Source organism: Gymnogyps californianus, chromosome 10, assembly GCF_018139145.2.
Source record: "Gymnogyps californianus isolate 813 chromosome 10, ASM1813914v2, whole genome shotgun sequence".
NCBI classification, from domain to species: Eukaryota; Metazoa; Chordata; class Aves; order Accipitriformes; family Cathartidae; genus Gymnogyps; species Gymnogyps californianus.
In genome coordinates this window covers 29,542,894-29,564,118 of record NC_059480.1, presented here as the reverse complement: position 1 = coordinate 29,564,118, position 21,225 = coordinate 29,542,894, and the positions used below count along the sequence as shown (strand labels likewise).

General features: G+C 46.1%; 1 protein-coding gene across 2 annotated transcripts in view; it reads left to right on the top strand.

Moving 5' to 3' along the window:
* The first annotated feature begins 2,584 nt into the window (after window positions 1-2,584).
* Window positions 2,585-21,225, top strand: part of MED12L (mediator complex subunit 12L) — a 153,978-nt gene continuing 135,337 nt past the window's right edge. For both annotated transcript variants that reach the window (XM_050902187.1, XM_050902186.1), the window contains exons 1-8: window positions 2,585-2,683; window positions 9,403-9,507; window positions 11,301-11,492; window positions 13,414-13,573; window positions 16,837-17,006; window positions 17,672-17,782; window positions 18,203-18,472; window positions 20,727-20,876. In XM_050902187.1, the coding sequence (XP_050758144.1) occupies window positions 2,585-2,683; window positions 9,403-9,507; window positions 11,301-11,492; window positions 13,414-13,573; window positions 16,837-17,006; window positions 17,672-17,782; window positions 18,203-18,472; window positions 20,727-20,876 (1,257 nt within the window). The remainder of the gene's footprint in view (window positions 2,684-9,402; window positions 9,508-11,300; window positions 11,493-13,413; window positions 13,574-16,836; window positions 17,007-17,671; window positions 17,783-18,202; window positions 18,473-20,726; window positions 20,877-21,225) is intronic.

The following is a 21,225-nucleotide window of genomic DNA, read 5'->3' as shown; positions in this document are numbered from 1 at the left end:
GTGGCATGAAATACTTATTACTCTCTGAACAGAGACAGCTCAACCAAACCTGGCTCCCCTGGCAGTGTTTCTGGAGAAAAACAAACTAAAACTCCAGATCAGAATGTCTGCAGACTTGAGGTTCAAAAAAACTGGACTTGAACCCAGACTTCCCAACCATCAGTGACTGAACCGAGGACTGGAGCAGTGGACAGTGCAAGTCTATAGCCAGATCTGTAACCCTGATCTATGAACTTCATGGGGCCACTCTCAGCTGGGGCACTTGCACTACAGAGGTGCTGTAAAATGCAAGCAAATCAACACAGAACAGCGAGCGCCATTATGAGATTGACAGACCATGCTGCATGACAAGAAACACCGAAAGACTGGGATCTGTGTGTTTAAATACATCAAGATGTGTTTGACAAAGTCTCGGGAATAAAATGTAATGATACTATCTTAAAATATGCATGATATTAATCTTCCCAAAGCCAGGGATCACAACACTGACCTAGCGTGCCAGTGTAACTTATGAAAAGCTCTGAAGCATTTTTATCCACTGGTGGAGTGAAGGAACAGAGCTGACAAACACTGCTGGTCTTTGGAGCATGCCCTTGGATGACATATGAAGCCTGATAAACCTGTCAAGGAGGGCATCTCGGAGCTAGATTTTAAAGTTTGAAGATCTCAGACTTGTTGATCCTTGCCTTTGATGAACACCACAGCTGGATGCATGAAAAGTAATTCAGTAACCAGAAGTGACAAAGATTTAAACAGAAGATGTATTAACAAATATGACACAGTGTAGGGCATTACTGTCCGACTTTATTGCTATTGCCTAGTTCAGCCTCAGCTTTTAAATTATCTGCGGTTTGATTAGAGACTTGCTTAGAGACAAAAGAAATGTGGTTTGCCTGTATTTCCTGTTCTTGTCCATACTAAATTCGAACATAAGCTCATTTGTAGAGTGCTGTCGTTAATTTTATTTAGACTTATTTGCAAGCGACTGTCTAATCTTGTATTTCCAAAGTACCTCGTGTTTGTACTGTCCCGGAGATGTAGCACACAGAGAGGATCTGGCACAAATAATGGGTAGAAAGGGGAAAAAAAAAGTTTTCATGCTTGCTTACTGTAATGCTAATACAGGAACGCACCTACCAGTCCAACGCCTAAGGAGATGGCACCTATACTGAGAGAGGGGAATGTGTTCTGCATAGCAGGATGCTAACTGCGGGCTGTGATTGGGACTGCGGCCCTCTTTCAGGAAGGCAGGCAAGGACAGGACATCCACCTGCACGCTGGAAAAGGGAGGAGCCCTAAAGCTTCAATGTTGTATGACTTTTGACGATTCATTAATCGGAAACCGTACCTCTGTTGACATCACGTTTCCTGTCCCGCCTGGCTGATCCACTGGGATCAGCGGATCCGCTTGGGTGGTACAGACTGGAGCATCCTTCGGGAATGGCGGAGCAGCATGCCCCCGTTGCCCTGTGCCGGGAGCGGCAGCTGAAAGGAGATGGACGGAGCGACTCGCCCAAGGGCCACCCAAGGCTGCAGCCCCAGAGGGGACACGGTCATTGCTGACGGAGCAGCACAGTGCCTCTCCATAGTCATTTGGCACCTGTGGGAGCGGGATCAGGATCCCTCACGGACCCCAGGCAGCAGAGCAAGAGGGAATGGGTGCCCTTCGCTCCTCTGCTTGGTCTCACGCCGCTGGAGCCGCCAGACGGCTGGAGCAGAGTGAGGGGCTGCGCCTCGGGAGAGGGGTGGGTGGAAAATGGGGGGAGGCTTTGCTGCACCCTCCTCCTCAGCTGCTGGCTACGCAGGGCAGCTAGTGCCCGGGGACTGAAAACTCCTCCTGGGAAGGCGAGGGGCGGCTTGTGCCCGCGGAGCGGCTGGAGCCGGAGGGGAGGGCCCGCCTGCAGCGGGGCTGTGCTGGCGCGCTGCCGGCAGCGGCTCCGCGGGCTGACGGACTCCTCCGCGCCAGAGGACGGGCGGGCGGGCGGGCGGGGGGACCGGCCTTCGCCCGCAGCGGGCGGTTATTTTCCCGAGTGAACTATTTATCCGCTAAAATGAACGATCCCAACAATGGGAGCAGACGATAGGGTGAACGCGCGGGTTCTGCGTCCCTGCGGCTGGAAGGGGCCCGGAAGGAGCACCGCCGACCGCTCCGCTCCCCACCCCCGCAGGGCTGCCCCACCGCCTCTCCCCCGCCAGGCCGGGCCGGGCGGGCAGCGCTGCCTTCCCCGCGCCCCAGCCTCTCCTCGCCGTCCCCCGGGGGCAGCTCGGGGGTCCCCAGCGCCCGTGCACCGGCGCGGCGTTCGGGGCCCCGCCACCGCCCCGCCGCGGTGGGCAGCGCAGGGGGTCCGCCGGCCGTGCCCGCGGCGGGGTAGGGCTCGGGGCGGCCCCGGCCGGCACCTGCCGCGGGAAGGAGCGGGGCGGGGTGGGCCGGGCCGCGCCGCCCCCGCGCCCGTCCGCCGCCGCGACGCGCAGCCCGCCCCCGGCGCGGCGGGGGTGAGGCGGGGGGCGAGCCGCCGAGTGCTGCTCCCTGGCGCTCGGAGCCCGCTCCAGCGCCCGCCCGCCGCGCCGGCGAACATGAGCGATCATGGCCGCCTTCGGGCTCCTCAGCTATGAGCACAGACCGCTCAAGCGGCCGCGCCTGGGGCCGCCCGACGTCTACCCGCAGGACCCGCGCCAGAAGGAGGTGAGACCGGCCGCGCCGCGCCCGCGCCGCCGGGGCCGGGGCCCGGCCGCCAGCCCCGCGCCCGCCCCCCCGCCCGCGGCGGGCCGCCGCCCTCGCCTCCCGGCCCGGCGCCTCCCCCGAAACTTTTGAGCGGCGCCGGGCGGGCCGCGGAGCCGCCCGCTGACTTGCATTTTCTGCGGCGAGGCGGGGGCGGCGGTCCCGCTCACCGCCACCTCGGCCTCGGCGCCTTCTCCGCGGCCCGGCCGGCACCCGGGCTGGCCCTGCGGGGCGGCGGTGAGGGCAGAGGGGCCGGGCCACCTGCCGTGAGGGGCACCCCCGGCCCCTGAGGGGAATGGGCCCGTGAGGGGTACAGCCACCTGCCGTGAGGGGCACCCCCGGCTTGTGAGGGGCGGCACGGGCTGCCCGGAGGGGGAGAGGTGCCACCGGCTGAGGTGAGCGTGGGCCTGCTGAGCTGCCCACCCGTGTTTCTGACCTGAGAGTAGGGACCCGTGGTTGGAGGAATAAAAAAAGGGCTGGAGGGTTTTGGAGGGTGGGAAATGTATCTGAAAATGCAGGGTGGAGGTGAGCGGGGCTGCAGCTTGTACTCTTGCGTCAGGCTGTGGCTGTCCTACTACTGGGTACCACAACCAAACCCACGGAGACCCATTGTCAGTCGGTGCGGGGGGTGAGTGTGTAGTTCGGGTGGGCACTGTGACATGGCTGGCACGTCCAGCAAAGCCGCGGGGTCGGTTGTAGGCTCTTCCCAGTCTCGCTTCTGGGCTGCCGGCCCTCCAGAGGTGGGTGGGAGAAGCCTCTGGTTGGGTTTTGTGACTGGGATGTCTCCCAGCAAAGTCAACGGGTCTCTCCAAGATTTGCCTCGTGTGCTGGGTTGTGACTCGTACACGAAGCCGTGTGCGCCAGAGACACCTGCCTCTCGCATGGTTGGTCTGGGATGTCTTCTTCTGGTGCTCCTGCCCGTCTTCCATCCCAGTGAATTCGGCACCCGTAGAAGTCGTCAGTCTGATGTGTCTAGACGATGAACTCCAGTTACCTTGAGCGACTACAGCAGGGCAGCCATGCAGTGTTCTTTGTGCTTTGCTCTCTTCCTGGTCTGTTATCTTCTTGTGAGGCTTCCAGAAAGGAGACTAATTAAGGGTAATTTGTTAGCTGTGTATGAGCATTATCATGTGGTTCATGTAGGCTGGCAAGCACTTGTCAGAGAGTGACTATTGGTCAGTGCTGGTTGAGAGGGGCTTGGACAACATGCAATGAAAGATGCGTATTCAAGTCCGTTACTAATCCTTTGAGACGTATCTCAATTTTTTGACCTCTAGCATCGTTCTGTCTTTTTGCCCTTATGCCGTTGCTCATCATACTTACAAACCTGAGGATTACGGCAACTAGAAATATTTCTCTAATGTGTATTTTTTATGTGTGATCATGACCAGGCTTGCAGAACTGCATCTGAACTCAGCTATGACAGTGTATGGAGATGAATTTTTAGCTCTGGACTGTTGCATATTTTTAGTCAGGTGGTGGATTGATTCTTGCAGACACATTTATAAATAGGCGGCCAGTTACAATAAGAATGGAAGTGGCAAGTGCCCAGATGGTTAATATTTAAAATGTTACATGGCTGCATTAGTAAGTAGAAAATAACTGCAACAGGCTCATTGTTATTTGCCATAATGTAATTGAAATGTGGCTTGGGGAAAGTCTTCATTCCATGTGCGTACGGGCGGTCTTAGCGTCTTGTTGCACGGGGCATTTACAGGACGCAGTCCTGTGTCATTCCAGCCTTTGGGTTGGTGAAGTCTGTCTGTCATTTGAAAAAGGAGACAAATGCGGAGTTTACAGGTCCTAGTAGAGGTGGGAATGGGCTGCTGGTGACGTTGGTGTTGCCGACTGTCGCCCTGTGCCGTTCTGAATTCCCTCTCTGCTAGGAGCTAGCACCTCCAGGGACCCTGGGCTCTCATGCTCCAGAGCCCGTTCGCCTGAGCGCCAGGTGGAAATCCGCATCCTTAGGGAGGTCCCCTCGTGAAAAACTTGGGGTAAGGCTCAGCCCCTGAGCATTGGCCTGTGCCCTGTGTGCAGAATGCTCCCTGCAGAAATCAGGGGGTGGCGGAAGGGAAGTCTTCAAATTGCGTAGGGCATAGCTTCTGCTTGAAGGCAGTCACCTGCTGGGGCTGCTCTTCACACCTGATACTGCTCTAGAAGAGAAAGATTAGGAGGAATTAGCTTTCCTTGTCTTTCTGTCATGTGTTCTCTTTGAACATTGGGCAGGGCTTTGCACATGTTTTCTCTGTAAAATCGGCAATCACTGCTGCTGATTGTGGAGCAAAAGATAGGTTTGAAAATCCTGCCCTGGCAGGAGCAGCTGAAGGCAGGTGTTAGAATCAACTTTTTTCTGAACACTTGCTGTGCTCTAAATTGTTGCAGTCTCCCTAAGATGGATAAAATGTAATGCAAATTGTGTTTATTACAAGCCAAAGATATAACCACTGAATGTACAATATCATCAGGGCCAGATCCCGGTGATGTTACTCATGAGTAATGCTTTTAACTTCAGTTGAATTCAGTTTCAAAGCACAAAAAAGCACAATCGGCATCATTTTATGCTGAGAAATAGCCTTCAGACAGAAGGAATTTCATTGCCTTCTCCACACATAGTGCACAGGGTTTGACCCTTCCAAGGCTCAGTTCTCCAACGTCTACAATCACCAGTAGCCCAGACCACCTTCTCACTGGTAGGATGGGTAAAGCAGTTGAAATTTCTGTCAGCAAGGCCCCTCCAGTATTGTCCCCTTTATGCCAGTTGGGAGTCTTTCTGGGCCCTCTCGGTATCTGTTTATAACGGTATGTTGTCTTCCTAGTCGCCGGCGAAACTTGCTTTTGCCTGTGGTTGACTGTTGGGTATGGCTAATCCTTGCTTGTGACTTCTGAGCCGTTGGAGTGGATAATGCTCCTCTAAATACTGTTATTCCTCTCTTCATCATGAAATATAGCTTGTTTAGTAATCTGTAACTGGCACAGTATTTTATACTGTCTCTTTTAGGGAGCTTTTTTTTGATCTCGTTGTTCAAACCAAGCCCAACATTTGGTAGCATAAGCTGAGAGTGAGTGGAAGGTTTATGCTGCAGCAGCTACACCACAGGTTGAAATCCTGGACCTTCCTGCAGAGGGTTTGGGTCTCCAAGCTAACGCTGTGGTTGCTCCAAGCTGCTGAAAGTAGGTGCCTTGTAATAAAGAGACACGAAGCAAAAGATGGAGCACATGAGAGGATCTAAAAGTAATGACTAGTTAAAAAGATCTGTTTTGTTGCTTTCGTGAGTTTAAAATGGACTTCTTTTAAAATTCTCTTCTGAGGGAAATTTTTGAGGTCAGGGAGAAAAAGCAAGTCTTTCACAAATTCCTTGTTTTTGACTGTCAAATAGTGCCAGTATAGCTCTATACATTGTCTGTTTGCTCAGCTCAGATGTCAGAATAAGCTGGCCAGTTCCTAGTTTTTCAAAGCCTTTATAGATCATTAGCTTTCTGCTTTTCTCTTACTGGCTTGGTGCTGCAGTAAGCCAGTGTTACTGCAGTAATAAGGAAGCAGGAGAATGCTTAAGTTGAAAGAGCTCATTCCTATTAATTAAAAGCAAATTAATATGGAATTATGCAGTCCAGAACACCCAACAGTAACCCCTCAATGCGTGATCCTAACAGTTGGTTCATTCATTCTTGGTCTAGTTTGAGTGCCCTGACTGCACCCGGCTGGGTAAGTGCTACAGGTGGCCTGCTCTGAACAGGCTTTGCAGGAGTCTCAGCTGCAATGGGGTGAAGTAACGCACGCAGGCTGAAGTTGGGGTCTGACTTCTCGCAGAGCTGACGCCGCTCAGCTCCTGTGAACATTGGCCTGGACTTGTTGGGCTTTCTTTCTGTAAAGATAGCCATCTGTAGCCGTTGTGTTCACAAATGGAGTGCTGGAGATGCATCGGTGGGTCTTGAATATCCCACACAAAACAATTAAAATTCTCTCTGAAACAAATTAATGCAATTTGGGCCTGAATGTTCATTTGGCTATTTAAAATTGCAAAAGGGTTTTACGCCTTGATTGGGCTCGCTTGGGGCCCTGCTTGACATTTTGAAAGGAAGCTTGACATCCCTGCAGGAGCCCAGAGGATCCCGCGTGTTGTGGCGCAGAGCGCGTCACTTAGTGACAGCAGCGTGCGGTGCTCCTGTGCCTCTCGTTAGGAGAGGGCTTGCAAATCAAGCCAAGTGAAAGCAGGCTTAACCCTGGTACATTCAGTGTTGTAGAATTTAGCCGTGCTGGTGTTCCTGCCTGTTTGTCCAGGAAACTTTCCCCTCTGCTAGGGGACAGCTGTGTTCTTAGAAAATGACCCTGAGCTGTTAATGGAGCTGGCGTAAGTGAGATGTAATGAGAGCTCCTGTGAACATCCATTTTACTGGTAATTTGTTTGTAAAGGTAGCTCTGTGCATTGTGTTCACAGATGACATGTGTCTCATGGTTTAACCCTAGCCAGCAGCTAAGCACCACACAGCCGCTCGCTCACTGCCCCTGGCTGGGGTGAGGGAGAGAGCCGAAGAGTAAAAGTGAGAAAACTCGTGGGCTGAGATAAAGACAGTTTAATAGGGAAAGCAAAAGCCGCACACACAAGCAAAGCAAAACACGGAATTCATTCGCCGCTTCCCATCAGCAGGCAGGTGTTCAGCCATCTCCAGGAAAGCAGGGCTCCATCACACGTAACCCTGACTTGGGAAGACAAACGCCATGACTCATTTCTAGTTGGTGTTTGGTTATGCAACTGTGCTATGTTCTGTGTTTAAAATTTCTGAGCTACTGCTGAAGGCAGGGAGAAATCTGAGCTAATAATCTGAGCCAGACAAAACGAAAACACTGATGTGTTTGTGTTGTCAGTCCATCCGCAGCTTGTTCCTACAGTAGTGGTAGATATAGCAGTACAACATACGGTTCTTAGTTATTTTCAGCATAATGGTATCTAGACAGCTTTTTTTCAAAGGAGGAGAAGTTTAAAGATAACAGAACTGGGGTCATCTGTGGAAATGGCACTAATAGTAACATAGATCTCCATCTGTTTGCCATTTACCTTTTATTTATTTGCTTATAATCTCTTTGATCACTTTCATCTCTGCCTTTATTTGTGTTTTCAAGGCTGTCTTGGGGATAATGTGGGTGGAGGAGTGTTCCAGCACTTCTTGTTGATTTCATTTAAAATTCAGATGAGGCTTGTTAACTTCATAAACCCTAGAGAGTTTAGATTTCTTCTAAATACATTACTGTCTTCTGTATTACTCCCAAACTTTGCGAAAATACTGGAAAGCAAAATGCGTTGCAAAGCATAAGAGAATAAACCGAATGGAAGCTTCTGGGTCACTGTTTCTGGGGAGACACGTTGCCCAAAACTAGTAATAAAATATTCCAGTAAAATTATGACATTCTTAGCTTTATTTTCTCCTATTTTATTTGCTTGGTTGCATGGCGGTCGTTCTTTATTTTCATAGGTTATTTCACAGTCATCTTGGGGATTGTTCCAATATCTCACCCACTACCAGTGGGCCGTGGACCACTTGAGCTTGTGTAGAGTACCTTTGGTGGCAAGTCACTGATTCATTGGGGGAGATCTGTGCCTCCTCTTCAGAGGGAGATTAAGAAAAACAAACAAGCCAATTTCCCATTCGTCTGGTGTAGGTAAACCTCAGTCTGACAGGCATGTGATCCTGAATAAGTGAATAAACTGCACAGCCTCCGTGGAAGAATATTAACTTTAGTGAAGATACGGAGTGAAGACAGGGAAGGATGGGGCTCACTTAGGAAGCTATATTCTGCATTTGTGAAGACTCGGGTGTGTGTTTACACCTAATGCTACTGACCCCGCTTCTGTCTGTTCTGTGTTCTTGCTGCGAATATGATCCAGCTAAGCCTGCTTAAATACCGATAAGCAGCAAAATGAAGGTGTGTTGATAGTGTAGTAGGAGACTAGTAATACTTCCACTGCGAAAGTAACTCCAGAAGAAGTGGGTTTAGTTGCAACAGGGACAGATGTTCGCTTGAAAGTGTTTCTGCAAGAGGTGGTCTGTTTCTTATTTCAGTAGATATTCTCAAACGGTGGTTATGGGGCCACAAACTGAAATAGTAGCATTTTAAACTTCAACAAAACAACGATGCAAAAATGTTTTCATGCTGGGGGAAGGGACGCGTGGGGGTCCGGGGGTCACGAGGGGTGTGCAGCAGCGTTCTGTTGTGGAGCGATGCAGGTGGCTCCAGCGATCCCAGTGTATCTGGAGGAGAGGAGGATGCGCTGCTCTCCCTCCGCTGGCCAGGATGGCTGGTGACTGGCACTGCTTTCATGAGGAAGATTTAGGGCTGGGTGCTGGGGAGCGCTCCGGGTTTTACGAAGGCTGCCAAGGCCTTGTTTCCTGCTACCCTTCTCATGGGAAGCGATCCTCTTTCAGCAAAACAAGTGGCATCCTTATCAAGTTATGGGCTTGAAGCCTGTAGTAAGGCGAACACTTAATGGGGACTGGAGGCTAGGAGTGGCATCGTGTCCCCTTCACTGAAATCCCATGAATGTGCAAAGTGCTTTGAGGGTTCAGGTGAATGCAGAGTGTGACATACTAGCAAATACATAAATTTTCTTTATAAAAACATGCTTCTCAGAATGATGTGACTTCTTAAATTGTTGTTTCATTTTTTGCCCTTAAAACACTCTTTGCAGGATGAACTTACTGCAGTGAATGTAAAGCAAGGCTTCAGTAATCAACCTGCCTTCTCTGGAGATGAGCATGGATCTGCTAGAAATATTGTCATTAATGCCTCAAAGGTAAGATGGAGCTTGCTTTGCTTTCTCGTAGGAAGTCTTCGTATTGAAGTTAATTACAGAACTAATATAAGAACACTGAGCTGTGTTTCTGCTACCTACTGTTGTCAGTCTTCAGAGCAAAACATGGATGCCAAGAACAAAATGTAACTAACACACTTCATTGTAGAAGAGACATTAATTTTTGCTCCTGTCCTTTTATTTGCTTCACTTACAAAGACAGTAGTGACTCCTTCCCTGGAAGTCCCTAGTGTTTACACATCTTTAGCTTGCTTTGGTCTTGTATCTGTTTCAGCAGGCTGTTTTCTGCCAGGAGAAACTGGTCACTGTGGTCCAGGTCTCTTGGAAATATATTCTTGGATTGTTTAGTAAAATTTAGCTTGGCTCTCGTGTGTTTTTTTTTTGAGAGTCAAAGAAGTGTGAGAAGCAAAAGAGCAATAAAAATCACTAAAATATTAGTTACTATCCTCCAAATTGAAAATGATAGCTGTTTAGAAAAAAAAAAAAATTCCCATATTTCTTTGAGGGATCTGTCCAGATTCATGTACTCTCTTTTTTTTTTTTTTTTCCCTCTGTTGGGAAAGCAGGAAGAAATGGTTTTGGAGGAGGATGTTATCAAGAAGCTTATAAAAATGTTTTCAGACAAAGTAATTTTCTGCTGTTTGACTTTTAAAATACATAACTTTTTACAGCTTATTGGAAAGTGTGAATTTACTTATACAGTGATGCTCTTATTTTAGCAGCAGAAGAGATACAAGTAAATGACAGGGTTGCTACTGTTGAAATGTTAAAGGTTTTCCTGTTACATTCTTCTGACTTTGTTTTCTAGAATTGTTACCTGCAGGCACTTTCTGTCTTATATTTTAATTATTTGTGTTTTGACTAATGAACATAACTGTTTGAAAAGTAAAACAGAAGTTCACAAGGAAGTGCTTATAGTTATTTGGAAGATTTAAATGCAGAATTACCAAAATAAGTTCAGTATCTCCTAAAAGCTTTTCATATATTTTAAAATTACGCAGCTATGAATATATTTATTAGAAAATGTTATATCTATTAGAAAAACATTTTATTCTGACAGGCCTAAAAATTAATTTCTATTACAGTAATTTTGAAAATTAAATAAGGTTACATTGGAAGTAAAACCTCTATTGGGTTTTTTTCTGCTGTTTTGGGATTGAAAGTACTGGGGAAACAAATCTTGTGAAGCTTTTCATTCTGGAGGTATCGAGTGGAAGCGGAGGTGTTTTGAATAGAAGTCAGAACACTTTCTTGCTTACCTGAATCTTTGAAGTTTTGCCTGCTGTAACTGATGACGGAAGGACAATGAATGCGGTTCTTGTGACAGTGTAGTTTGTTCTAAATAGAAGTGAAAAGCATGTATTTCCACACTTTATGCTATGGTAAAGTGTAGAAGGGGAGGAATGTTCTGAGACGCTCTTAGAATACACTGAATCGGGACCTAAATCTGAGACACTCATCTGCTGGAGGGACGTGGCTCTGGGCATTCACAGTGACCTGTCGCATCTCTGGTATCTCTGAGGCCTGGTCGCCTTTGGCTTGGTTTTGCTGACCTGCAGCTTCTACAATGATAATGCAGAAGTGTTGCACAGGTGCTTAATGTCATGAATCCCCATCTCCTAGCTGCAGGGAATTGAAGAGTAATCTTATTAGATTGATAGCCTGGACTAGAGTGATGACTACATCTATTCAGATGGAAATCCTTCGTGCATTAATGTACGATAGATGCTTACTTACTGGGTTGTCATACATGTTTTGCTTTTTTTCCCCACCAGATTGGCGCTTACTTTAGCAGCATACTAGCAGAAAAGCTAAAACTTAACACTTTCCAGGACACAGGAAAGAAGAAACCACAAGTAAATGCCAAAGACAACTACTGGCTGGTTACTGCTCGCTCTCAGAGTGCAATTCACAACTGGTTCACAGATCTAGCGGGAAGTAAACCACTGACTCTCTTAGCAAAAAAGGTATCAAAATAATCCTTCCTCTATTTCTTGGATATTGGATTGTACTGAATTGGGCTGTAGGAATAGGGCAGTATTTCTGAACGTGCTGGAGGTGGAGCGGTGCTGGAGGCAGAGCGGTGCTGGAGGCAGCTGCTGCTGTGCAGTGTGTTGCCTCTCTGCAAGGAGGGTACCTGGGCAAAGGGGAACTTCTGATCTATCAGGTAAAAAGTTCCTTTGAGTGACTACATTTCAGCTCAGGCATGTTTATCTTCTCGACAGCCAGATTCTTTGCCTGTACGCTTCACTTCAAGGGTCTCTTTCTCAAGCAAAGGAACAGTTTACAGAAATTGTCGTGTCTGGTGAGGAGATAATCTGCTAGGAAGCTGATGCATTCTTGAAAGAACCTGCCTGCTAACTTCAACCCCTTTGCATGCACTTCACATTTAAATTTGTATTAACGATCTTTGTTAAATGGTCTTTATTAGTTGCATTCTTGTTTAACTTTCCAGTTAAGGAGAAGAATTCTTGCTGCTTTGTAGCAGTCTTTGTATAACTGGAAAAGGCAATTCTGAGCTATCTTTTTGGATACTGCATGCTGTTAAGAACAGCAGTACAAGATAAATTTGAAGTGGTCATTAAAACTCATCCAAGGTGGCATCTAGAACACAGTAACAAAGGTGCTGTTATTCATGCCTTTCTTTCCTGAAGCTCTGTGTACAAGCAGCTAGTCTTACAGTATCTGGGACTTACTCTGAGTATAAATTAAACTGAAATAGGGAACTCTTATTCCGAGACTATTGAGCATAAATGGATCAAAATAACAGAAGGTACAAGTTTCACCAGTTTTCGGTCTGTTGCTATGCAGTTGGTGAAGAATGTGTGCTGCTTTGCCACCGATAGAGCCACCAGAAAAACAAGAGCTTTGCTGTGGCAAGCATGCCATCGCCTTAAGTTTCCCCCTAACTTTGTGAGAGGTTAACTTTGTGACTAGAAGCGCTAGAGAGATTTCTTTCATTATTTAAGAGGTTTTTTTAATAACCAGATTTATAAACCTGCTGATAACAGTAAATAAGCATGTTAAGAACACTGCAGCCGATTCTGTAGAGTCCCTAGACTGACCACTGAAGAGCATTACAGGAAAGAGTCAGTCCTTTGTTTGCTGCTTTCTTCAGCGTTGATGCACCTCTGCTCTCCAGGCACTCTGTTAGAAAGGTTGAGTATGCCTGAAGGAGTAATGAGGATATTTTGGGAGGGGATAGTAAGTGTAGCATTTGTGCCTCCACTCCCTTCTGTCTCCACTGGGTATAAAATGTCTTGTTCTCATATATGTTGCTTTAAAAATGCATTTTAAAATTATTCTGCCTTTATGCAGAAAGGTGTAAGGATTGCTGTGACCGACTAGGGTGACTCTTTACCTGGAAGTCTTGTGGGACCAGCCCTGTTGTGTGCGTGGCCAGTGCAGGCAGTATTAGCTGGCCAGGCTGTGTTTCCCTGGTGTGCTCTGGTTATTACGGACTCCTCTGAACCAAGGGCACCCATGAAACTGGCAGTGTCTGTGTAATTGAACCCTTACCCAAAACCTTGATATATCTCCATTTTCCAGAGGTTCTGAGGATCAGCTTGCAGGACTGTTTCTGCGCTTTGGATGCCTTTGGCTGTGTTGAGAGGTTTGCTAGTGACCCTGTAGGCATCTCTGAGCGGGGGAAGGATGCTCCTGATGAAACCTGTGGGAAGTGTGGGGCAGTATCTCTTTTTAGTCAAGTCTCTTAGTTTCTATGTGTCTAGACCATAGGTGTTGTCAGCGTAGGGGGTTCCTAGGTTGGTGAAGAGGTCTGCCGCTCTCCAGGTACTGCGGGGTTGAGCAGAGGAGGCCTGGGCTAACCCGCAGGTGCCAGCTGCTGTTTGGACTGTGTGCTATAACGTGCTGCCTGTTTCATTTCAGGTTCCTATTCTCAGTAAAAAAGAAGATGTTTTTGCTTACTTAGCAAAATACTCTGTGCCACTGCTGCGAGCGGCATGGCTGATCAAGATGACATGTGCCTACTACGCTGCTATTTCTGAAGCTAAAATCAAGAAACGCCAGGCCACTGACCCAAATATTGGTAAATAAACATCTATAATGTCTAAATGCATAATAATAGCTGAAGGGGCCTGCTCTTGTTCATGGCTTTGGTGTTACTAGGCATCCAGAGAGGAATCTTTGTAGTGGGAAGGGGAATAAAAATTCTTTTAAATCAGTTTCGCTTAGAAATGTGTGTCAAAGAGTACAAAGAGCCATGCGGCGTAAATACTGCCCTGTTGGCTTCTCCTCCTCCCAGCTGATTCCTCCCTAAATCTCCAGGCGCAGCATCTGAGGAGATGACTGTGCTGCGTCTTCACCACCGACACCGGTCTCTGTGGGATTGGCAGGAGTGGCAAAGGCTGTGCTAAGATAAATGTTACTGGGGAATGAACAGAACTGCTAATTTAGAAAGCCTGGAATGAAATGTGAATTTCAAAGGTTATTTGTTAGAACATAGGTGGCAATGTATTTATTTTAAGTACTAACCTTAAATGACACTGTCTGGCAGCAAGCCAGTGGGCCAAGCAGTGAACACCTTTAAGGTGTTCAAAGGTACTTTAACTATTACCAAAGTTGTAGTTTTACTCTCACAATTTACATACGCTACCTACAGATCTTCTACTGTCTGGAATGAACACTTTCCTCCTTTGTCCTCAAAATAACTATGCTCAGAACAGACAATTTCACTGCTGTTTAGCAGCATCTCTGGACTGCTGTGAGAAATGTCTACTTCCTGCCAACTCGTTCTGTTGTTTCTTTCAAACTTGCTTTGTCTTTTTTTTTTTTTTAATTTGTAGACTCGTAACACGCATTTTCACTCTGAGTTCCTAGTTAGAGCCCCAAAAGTATATTTTCTATTTTCTAGCAGACATCCTGTGTTTGTTCTTTGGTGATAGCTTTAAAAATATTTTTAAAAACCAGTGTGATTTTTAGAGACAGAGAGCAAGGGGGAGGCAACGCGTGTGGCTGGCAAGAAGGAAAAGAGACACCTGCCCAGATATCAAGTCAGGTTGGTGCCTCCATTGGTGTATGAACTCTGGGAGGCTGTCGTGCTGTAGTTAGCTTTGCTGCAGTGAGGTCAGTGCTGTTTGGGTGGGAGATTAGCACGGCTCCCCACTCCTCCTTCCGACACGGGATGGATTCGGGCTCCTTTGAGCTGTTTTGGCACTACCGAGTGGGGCTGGGTGACTCGCTCTTTCCTCCTCTCAGCTTCCTCTTCTGTCCTTCACACCAAGGGATGCTGAAACAGCCCCTCTCTCCAACCTCTCAGGTTGTCTTCCCTTTTCTCTTGAATGATGTAAGCGTTTTTGGGGGTAGACCCTAGCAGGAGGCTCGGAGCAGGCAGCAAGAGCAGGCTGATTGCTTCCCTAATCTGTCCTGAGTAGCTCTACTAGTGATAAGGGAGCATCTGTGGCTCTCCTGGGGGACTGAAATGGTGATGCTGTGCACCAGGACTGGGGCTGTTCCTTTGCTTGGGACGCATACGTGTTAGGGTGTAGTTAAAACAAACACCCTCTTTCTTGGTTGTCTGGGAGTGGGGGAGAAAGGGGAGTAAGGAGGAAGCGGGGAAAGCCTAAGGCTGTCCACTCTGTTGCGATAAATTGATCTAGACCTAGTTTGCTCTGGCTGGGAGTAGTAGCTCTTTAAAATAAAAGGAGTCTATGCTTACTGGGAAGGTGCAAGGTGGTGGTGTGCGTTGGGGGGTAGGCAGGTACTCCTGCTCTGGCTCCTGCTTCAGGCTGGCGCCGTGGTGGCACCCGCTTCACCACGAGGGTGAATGAAGCCAGTAAGAGTGTCTGTGGGCTGAGGTGCCTGTGACTTTTGTCAGGGAGTATTCTGAGGTAAGTTACTGAAGATTACGTCCTCTGTCCAAATTCCCTGTTTTGCAAAGGTTGTTGAGAGCTTTTTGGGAAGTAGGTTGCTGCGTGTTACTGAGCAGCCTTTGACAGTTCCCAACATGTTTGATATCTGTGCCTCAGGTAACAGAAAGGTGGTTGCATTGTTTCTAACTCAGTGGCACAGAGATATTGGTAATTGCTTTGGGAAAATTATTCTTTCATACTGTCACATGAAATAAGTTTGAGGTAGTGGATTTGGAATTGTTTTTCCAAAAGTGAGCGAATGTTTGAAGTAAATGTAGTTAAATTGCTCTATGAAAACACTAAAACCCACTAGCTTCATGCAGAAATTTCAGTGGGTTTGGATAGAAAAGCATTCAACATATAGTCTGTATATGTTGACACAACTGCCAACTACAAATGCAAAGGGGAAAAAAAAGAATGAACGCGCTAGCTGAAGTCTGAGGTGGGTAGTAAACAGCGAAAATGGTTGTGTTTGAGAGTGGTAGTTCCTGTCACTCTGACAGTAAACAGGCTTAGGTTGTCAAAGCAACTGCATTATGTATTCATAAAAGAGTGTGCTCTTCTAAAATATGTTGCATGCTGATTAGATACAGCTCTGTCAGATGTTTGTCTCTGAGATATTAACAAATATCCTTGGTTGTTCCAGTTACTGTTAAGAGAATGCCTTCCTTACTATTCCTTTTTTCCCAAAGCTTTACGTATATGACCACGCAAGTTTACTTTTGTTCACTAATTTCTCCAAGTTATACTAAATACAGAATCACTGCTGAAGCAGAGAGAAAAGCTGATAATTTTTAGTCGGTTTGTGCATTTGCTAAACAGCACCTACTGACTTATCTAGGACAAAGGAATGATAATCAGTCTTACTTGCAGACCTCTGCACTGTGCTGGTCACTCTGACCTAAGAAACTGCTCCTCAGCTTTTGCATTCTCATCAGAGTAAAAATGTGGAGGAGTTGTCTGTTTCAGAGTGGTTATAGAAAGAACAGTTTTATATCCCGTTGCTTATGCAAAGTCCTGTTGAGTTTTATGTTGGCCATATTTGGAGGGGGAAGGAAGAGGAGAATAAAGGTCCAGGTGGAAGGAAGTAATGAAGTATATTTATTTTATCTATTTCAAGGCTGTTTTGTGGCTGAATGCTGAAATCTGATGAAAGAGACAGGTGATTCCCTAAAGGCATACCTTGTGTCAGTGCTTTTTACCTCACGCTAAGCTAGCAGGCTACTTGCACACTTGACAGTATCTGTGCTTTGAGACCACTGCACAGGAGAGGCACGTAAGAAGCCCATTAATTCACGATAGGTGCTGCGTTATGCAACTGTGGGTTAATGTTTTGGAGGAATATTTTTGATGACAAAGGCAGTATAAGTTTGTTTCAATTCTCACTGTGAAAGAAACCTTTTATCATCTGAAGTGTTCCAATTGTAAACTTATTTTGTAGAATGGACTCAAATTATAACCAGATACCTTCGAGAGCAGCTGGCAAAGGTTGCGGAGTTTTATCATGTGACTTCCAGCCAAGGCAACAGCTCTGTAGTGATGCCTCAGGAGATGGAACAGGCCCTGAAGCAGTGGGAATATAATGAAAAATTGTCTTTTTATATGTTTCAGGTAACACGTTAAGAAGTGCATGGATATTTTTTTTTTTTTTGAAGTTACTGTTCTTGGAAAGTTCAATTTTAGAACTTAGTGGTAGCTTTTGTCATGAGATTTGCATAAATTGTAAATGCTAATTCATTTTAAAGATTTGCTAGCTGAAAAAGCTTTGATTTGCTTAGTGTGCTTCATTGCGATTGCAGCAGTGTACTCAATTATTCTCTTTTCTATATTATCCCATCTTTTAAGGGTGTTTTTAATGAATGTGGATCAGGCTGAGGCCACTGTGGCACATGAAGCCTTGGGTGTTGGAGTGGTGGCCTGGCTGTTCAGTTCTGCACGGTTCTAGCCCAGAATAACTCTCTGGTTGTTTCTGCCCAAGGAAATAAATAGCAGAAGGGTTGCCGGGAGGGAGTCTGTCTGTCAGCAGTAGGTCAGGCAGCCTGCTGAATTGGAACTGCAGAGCTCATGGGTGCTGTACGCAATTGCTTCCCCATCCACAGGGCTGCCATGATGGTGGCTGGTTCCTGCATGTGTAGTGGTGGTTGGGGGTCTTGGTAGCTCTGTGCTGACATGGGTAATGAGAGCTAAACCAGAAATGAAATAAAACTTGTAAATATGCACCTGCTTGTTTAGTGCTCCCAGTTAATATGCGATGTGTTTATTTTAAATCCTTTAAGGAAGGAATGCTCGAGAGACACGAGTATTTGACATGGATACTGGACGTTTTGGAAAAAATCAGACCCACTGATGATGATCTTCTTAAGCTGTTGTTGCCGCTAATGTTGCAGGTACATGCATGTTTTAAAGCCAAAAATCAATATGAGCGTGAGTCATACATGGTAGATGATTTTAATATTTGTGGTGGTGAAATCTATATAAACATTTTTGCATAGGACATTTAGGGAAATATATTGCATGGTGCATGTTTGGAATTTATAAACACCTTTAAAATGTTCATGCTTTATAATCCTTAACTTGAATTGGTAGAAGGATTCTGTTACTGTAACTGGTCCTGGAGGGCAGATGAAATTTTTAAGAGACAGAAGTATAGATTTGCATTTGAGCTGCTCTTTTCTCTTTTAACTTCTGGACTCTTAAATATTAGAGGTAATCCCTTCTAGTTTATGCATGTTCAATGTTAGATTGTTAAAGAAAATGAATACATGGGGTAGACTCTGTAGTAAACTATGCATTTTTTTAAATTTCAGTATTCGGAAGAGTTTGTTCAGTCAGCTTACCTATCCCGTCGCCTTGCTTATTTTTGTGCCAGACGCCTATCTTTATTGCTAAGCGATGGTCCTAACCTTGTAGCTGCACACTCTCCTCATATGATCATTGGACCAAGTAACCCTCCTCTGGCAGCCCCAAGTCCGACTGCCCCTGGTCCCGTGGTGAGCCCAGTACAGCTGGCCTGCTCAGATTTCCTCTCCTGCCCTCAACACCGTCCACTGGTGTATGGACTTAGTTGTATGCTGCAGGTAGGCCAATGTTCTGTTCTCTTTGTTTTCAAGGCTATAACCATCCAGTTTATTGGAAAACAGAGTGTTTTTTGGGTGTGACAAGGTGTGCTGGTTGAAATGCACCTGCATCCGTTAAAGGGTGAGGACTGAGTGGATTGGGGGGGAGCGGGAGGGTGGATTCTCCACACCAGCTGAGGCGCGATGGTGGAACCACCTGGAGAAGCTTGTGCTGTCTGTGTGTCTGTCTGTACCTCTGCTGCGGGAAGGAGCGCCTCTGCTGCCAGGGATGGCCAAGCCTTTCCTCTGTGATGGAGTGTTTCTGGTTGCAGTAATGTTCTGCGCATCTCATCGCATTCTCATCACCAGTGAACCTGCGAGGTTCTGCCAGACCCCGTCTGTCTGCTGAGTGCAGCTGGACAGAAGGCAGCACCATACTGACTCTTGCAAGCTCTAACCTTTGAGGATTTCCTTGCTTCTTCCAGCTTGTTACCGATGCTTGGTGCCACTGCAGGCCGCTTCATTTTGGTTTTGTCAGAATTACGAGCGGTTTATATTGCCTTATCGACTTCCATGGTTTTTAAAACTGTGGAACAGAAGAGACTGTTCACTTGCGCTTGTTGCTCGGCAATAGCAGAATTGTCAAGAGAGTAATTATTTTCTAAAAAAGGACTTGTATGATGAGCTGCAGTTGTTTGCCTTCCTGAGTGCTGACCTGATGAGACTTCCTCAAGCCCTCCTGCTGTTGTCTGTTCAATTGTCTGTCTCTGGGGGTTGCACAGGGATGTCCTGGTGGTGGTACCAGGAGTATGCTGATGCTCGCGGGATCACAAAATCACAGAACGGGTGAGGCTAGCAGGGACCTCTTCAGATGATGTCGTCCACCCCCCTACCCCACTCAGGCAGGGTCAGCTAGAGCAGGTTCCCCAGGACCATGTCCAGCTGGATTTTTAACACCTCCACCACCTCTCTGGGCAACCTGTTTCAGTGCTGGACCACCCCTGCAGTAAAAGAGCACTTTCTTGTGGTATGCAGCTCCCTCTCCGAGGGCTGCTGCTTTCTCATAGTCATCGCAGTGCAGGAAGTCCAGAGCCTGGAGGCAGGCCGGGTTGTACGCAGGGAAGGCTCAGTCAGTGCTATCTGAGGAAAGAAAGTGGGAGAGTATCCACATCCCTCTCTCTGCTGAGGGTGTGTGAATTGGGAAGTTAGATCCTGTCTTGCTCTTAGTGTGCTGTGACTTTTTTCCTCTTGAACATGGATCTGTCCTGGGAGTGTCAGTGTTTGTCTCCATCCTGGGCTGCTAGGGTATGCTTGTGTACTGTGACAGGTTTACAGCTTTTCTCTGTGTGCTGGTTTTAGCAACACAGCTGGTCATCTTTCTGCTCTTCCTGTACTGTTTGGGTTTGAGTATGTGTGTGTGTTTTCTCTGCTCTTTTTTCTACCCCTTTTTCTTGTGCTGCCAAGCGGGTCCAGAGGACAGCCTGGATTCAGACAAGCTCTTGGTCTTTTCTGAGGAGCATTTATCTAGGCAATGTTTTTGCTAAGGTGCTGCTTTGTAATCTGGATCTGGACTGGGGGAGCTTCCCAAGAAGTAATTCTGCAGTCTCAAAAATAAACATCTATAAGATGAATCAACTTCCATCGTTTTAGATGATATTTAAGGTCTGACCCCAGAACACCAAAGCATTCTGCTTTTGCTCTGTACAATACCAAATGCTACAGGGTAATAGGTACCTGCTCCAAGCCGTTGTAAAATGACTGTTTTGAAGCCTGTCAATGCAAAATCTTTCTTTTGAAGTAAATCTTGAGTTCATGGTGCATTTCAGTGACTCTTTTGTGCTTTAAAATCTTGACAGAAGAGTTGATTTTAATTAATTTTTTAAATTTTAATTTTTCACATGTAGCTTCTTTTCTGTAAGCTGAACACCAAAATGACTTTTTTTTCCTAAAGCCCATTCACGTTTCACAGAAAGAATCTGACTGAAATTAACCCATGGTGATGTTCTTTGACGGCGTTATGAAAGCAATACAAATGGGAATTGAACATGTATATATTTAAATAATTGTTTTAATAATGAAGAAGGAAAATAATATAGTAGTTGAATTTCCTCAAATGGATGTTTTAAAGTAATTGTGCCTAGGCCTGTCTTTTTGTTTCTTTCACTGTAGTAGTTAGACCAAAAGTGATTCTAGTCTCATGGACTCTCTTATTGTTGTTGTCTATCACATGTGTTTAGAAAAAGAAATTACTTCTGTTTTGTACTATTGCTTGCAGACTGTAACTCTTTGTTGTCCAAGTGCCTTGGTGTGGAATTATTCCACAAATGAAAATAAGAACGTTAATCCAGGCTCACCTCTGGATTTACTTCAAGTTGCTCCATCTAGTTTACCTATGCCAGGTGGAAATTCAGCATTTAATCAGCAGGTAAGCTTTTTTCATTGTCAGATTATTAAGGTCTGTTTTATATCCCAAATAATGATTTGTGATCATTAGGACTACAGCTGAAATTAGATATTTCTGTAGGTCTAGTTTCAAGACTAGTCTTGTGCTAGTTTTTGATGACCTTACTTTGTACTTCATTCAGGTACTGATTTTATGAAAGTATCAGGAATTTTATTTATATTCAGATGTTTTCTGTTATTAAACTGAAAGTACTTTAAGATGTAAAATGGCAAATAAGAGGAAGCTTGGTATATTGTATTGTATATTTCAGACACACTGAAAGTTAACTTTTGCTGGGTTGGATGTAAGGAAAAGATATTTTATTGCACAA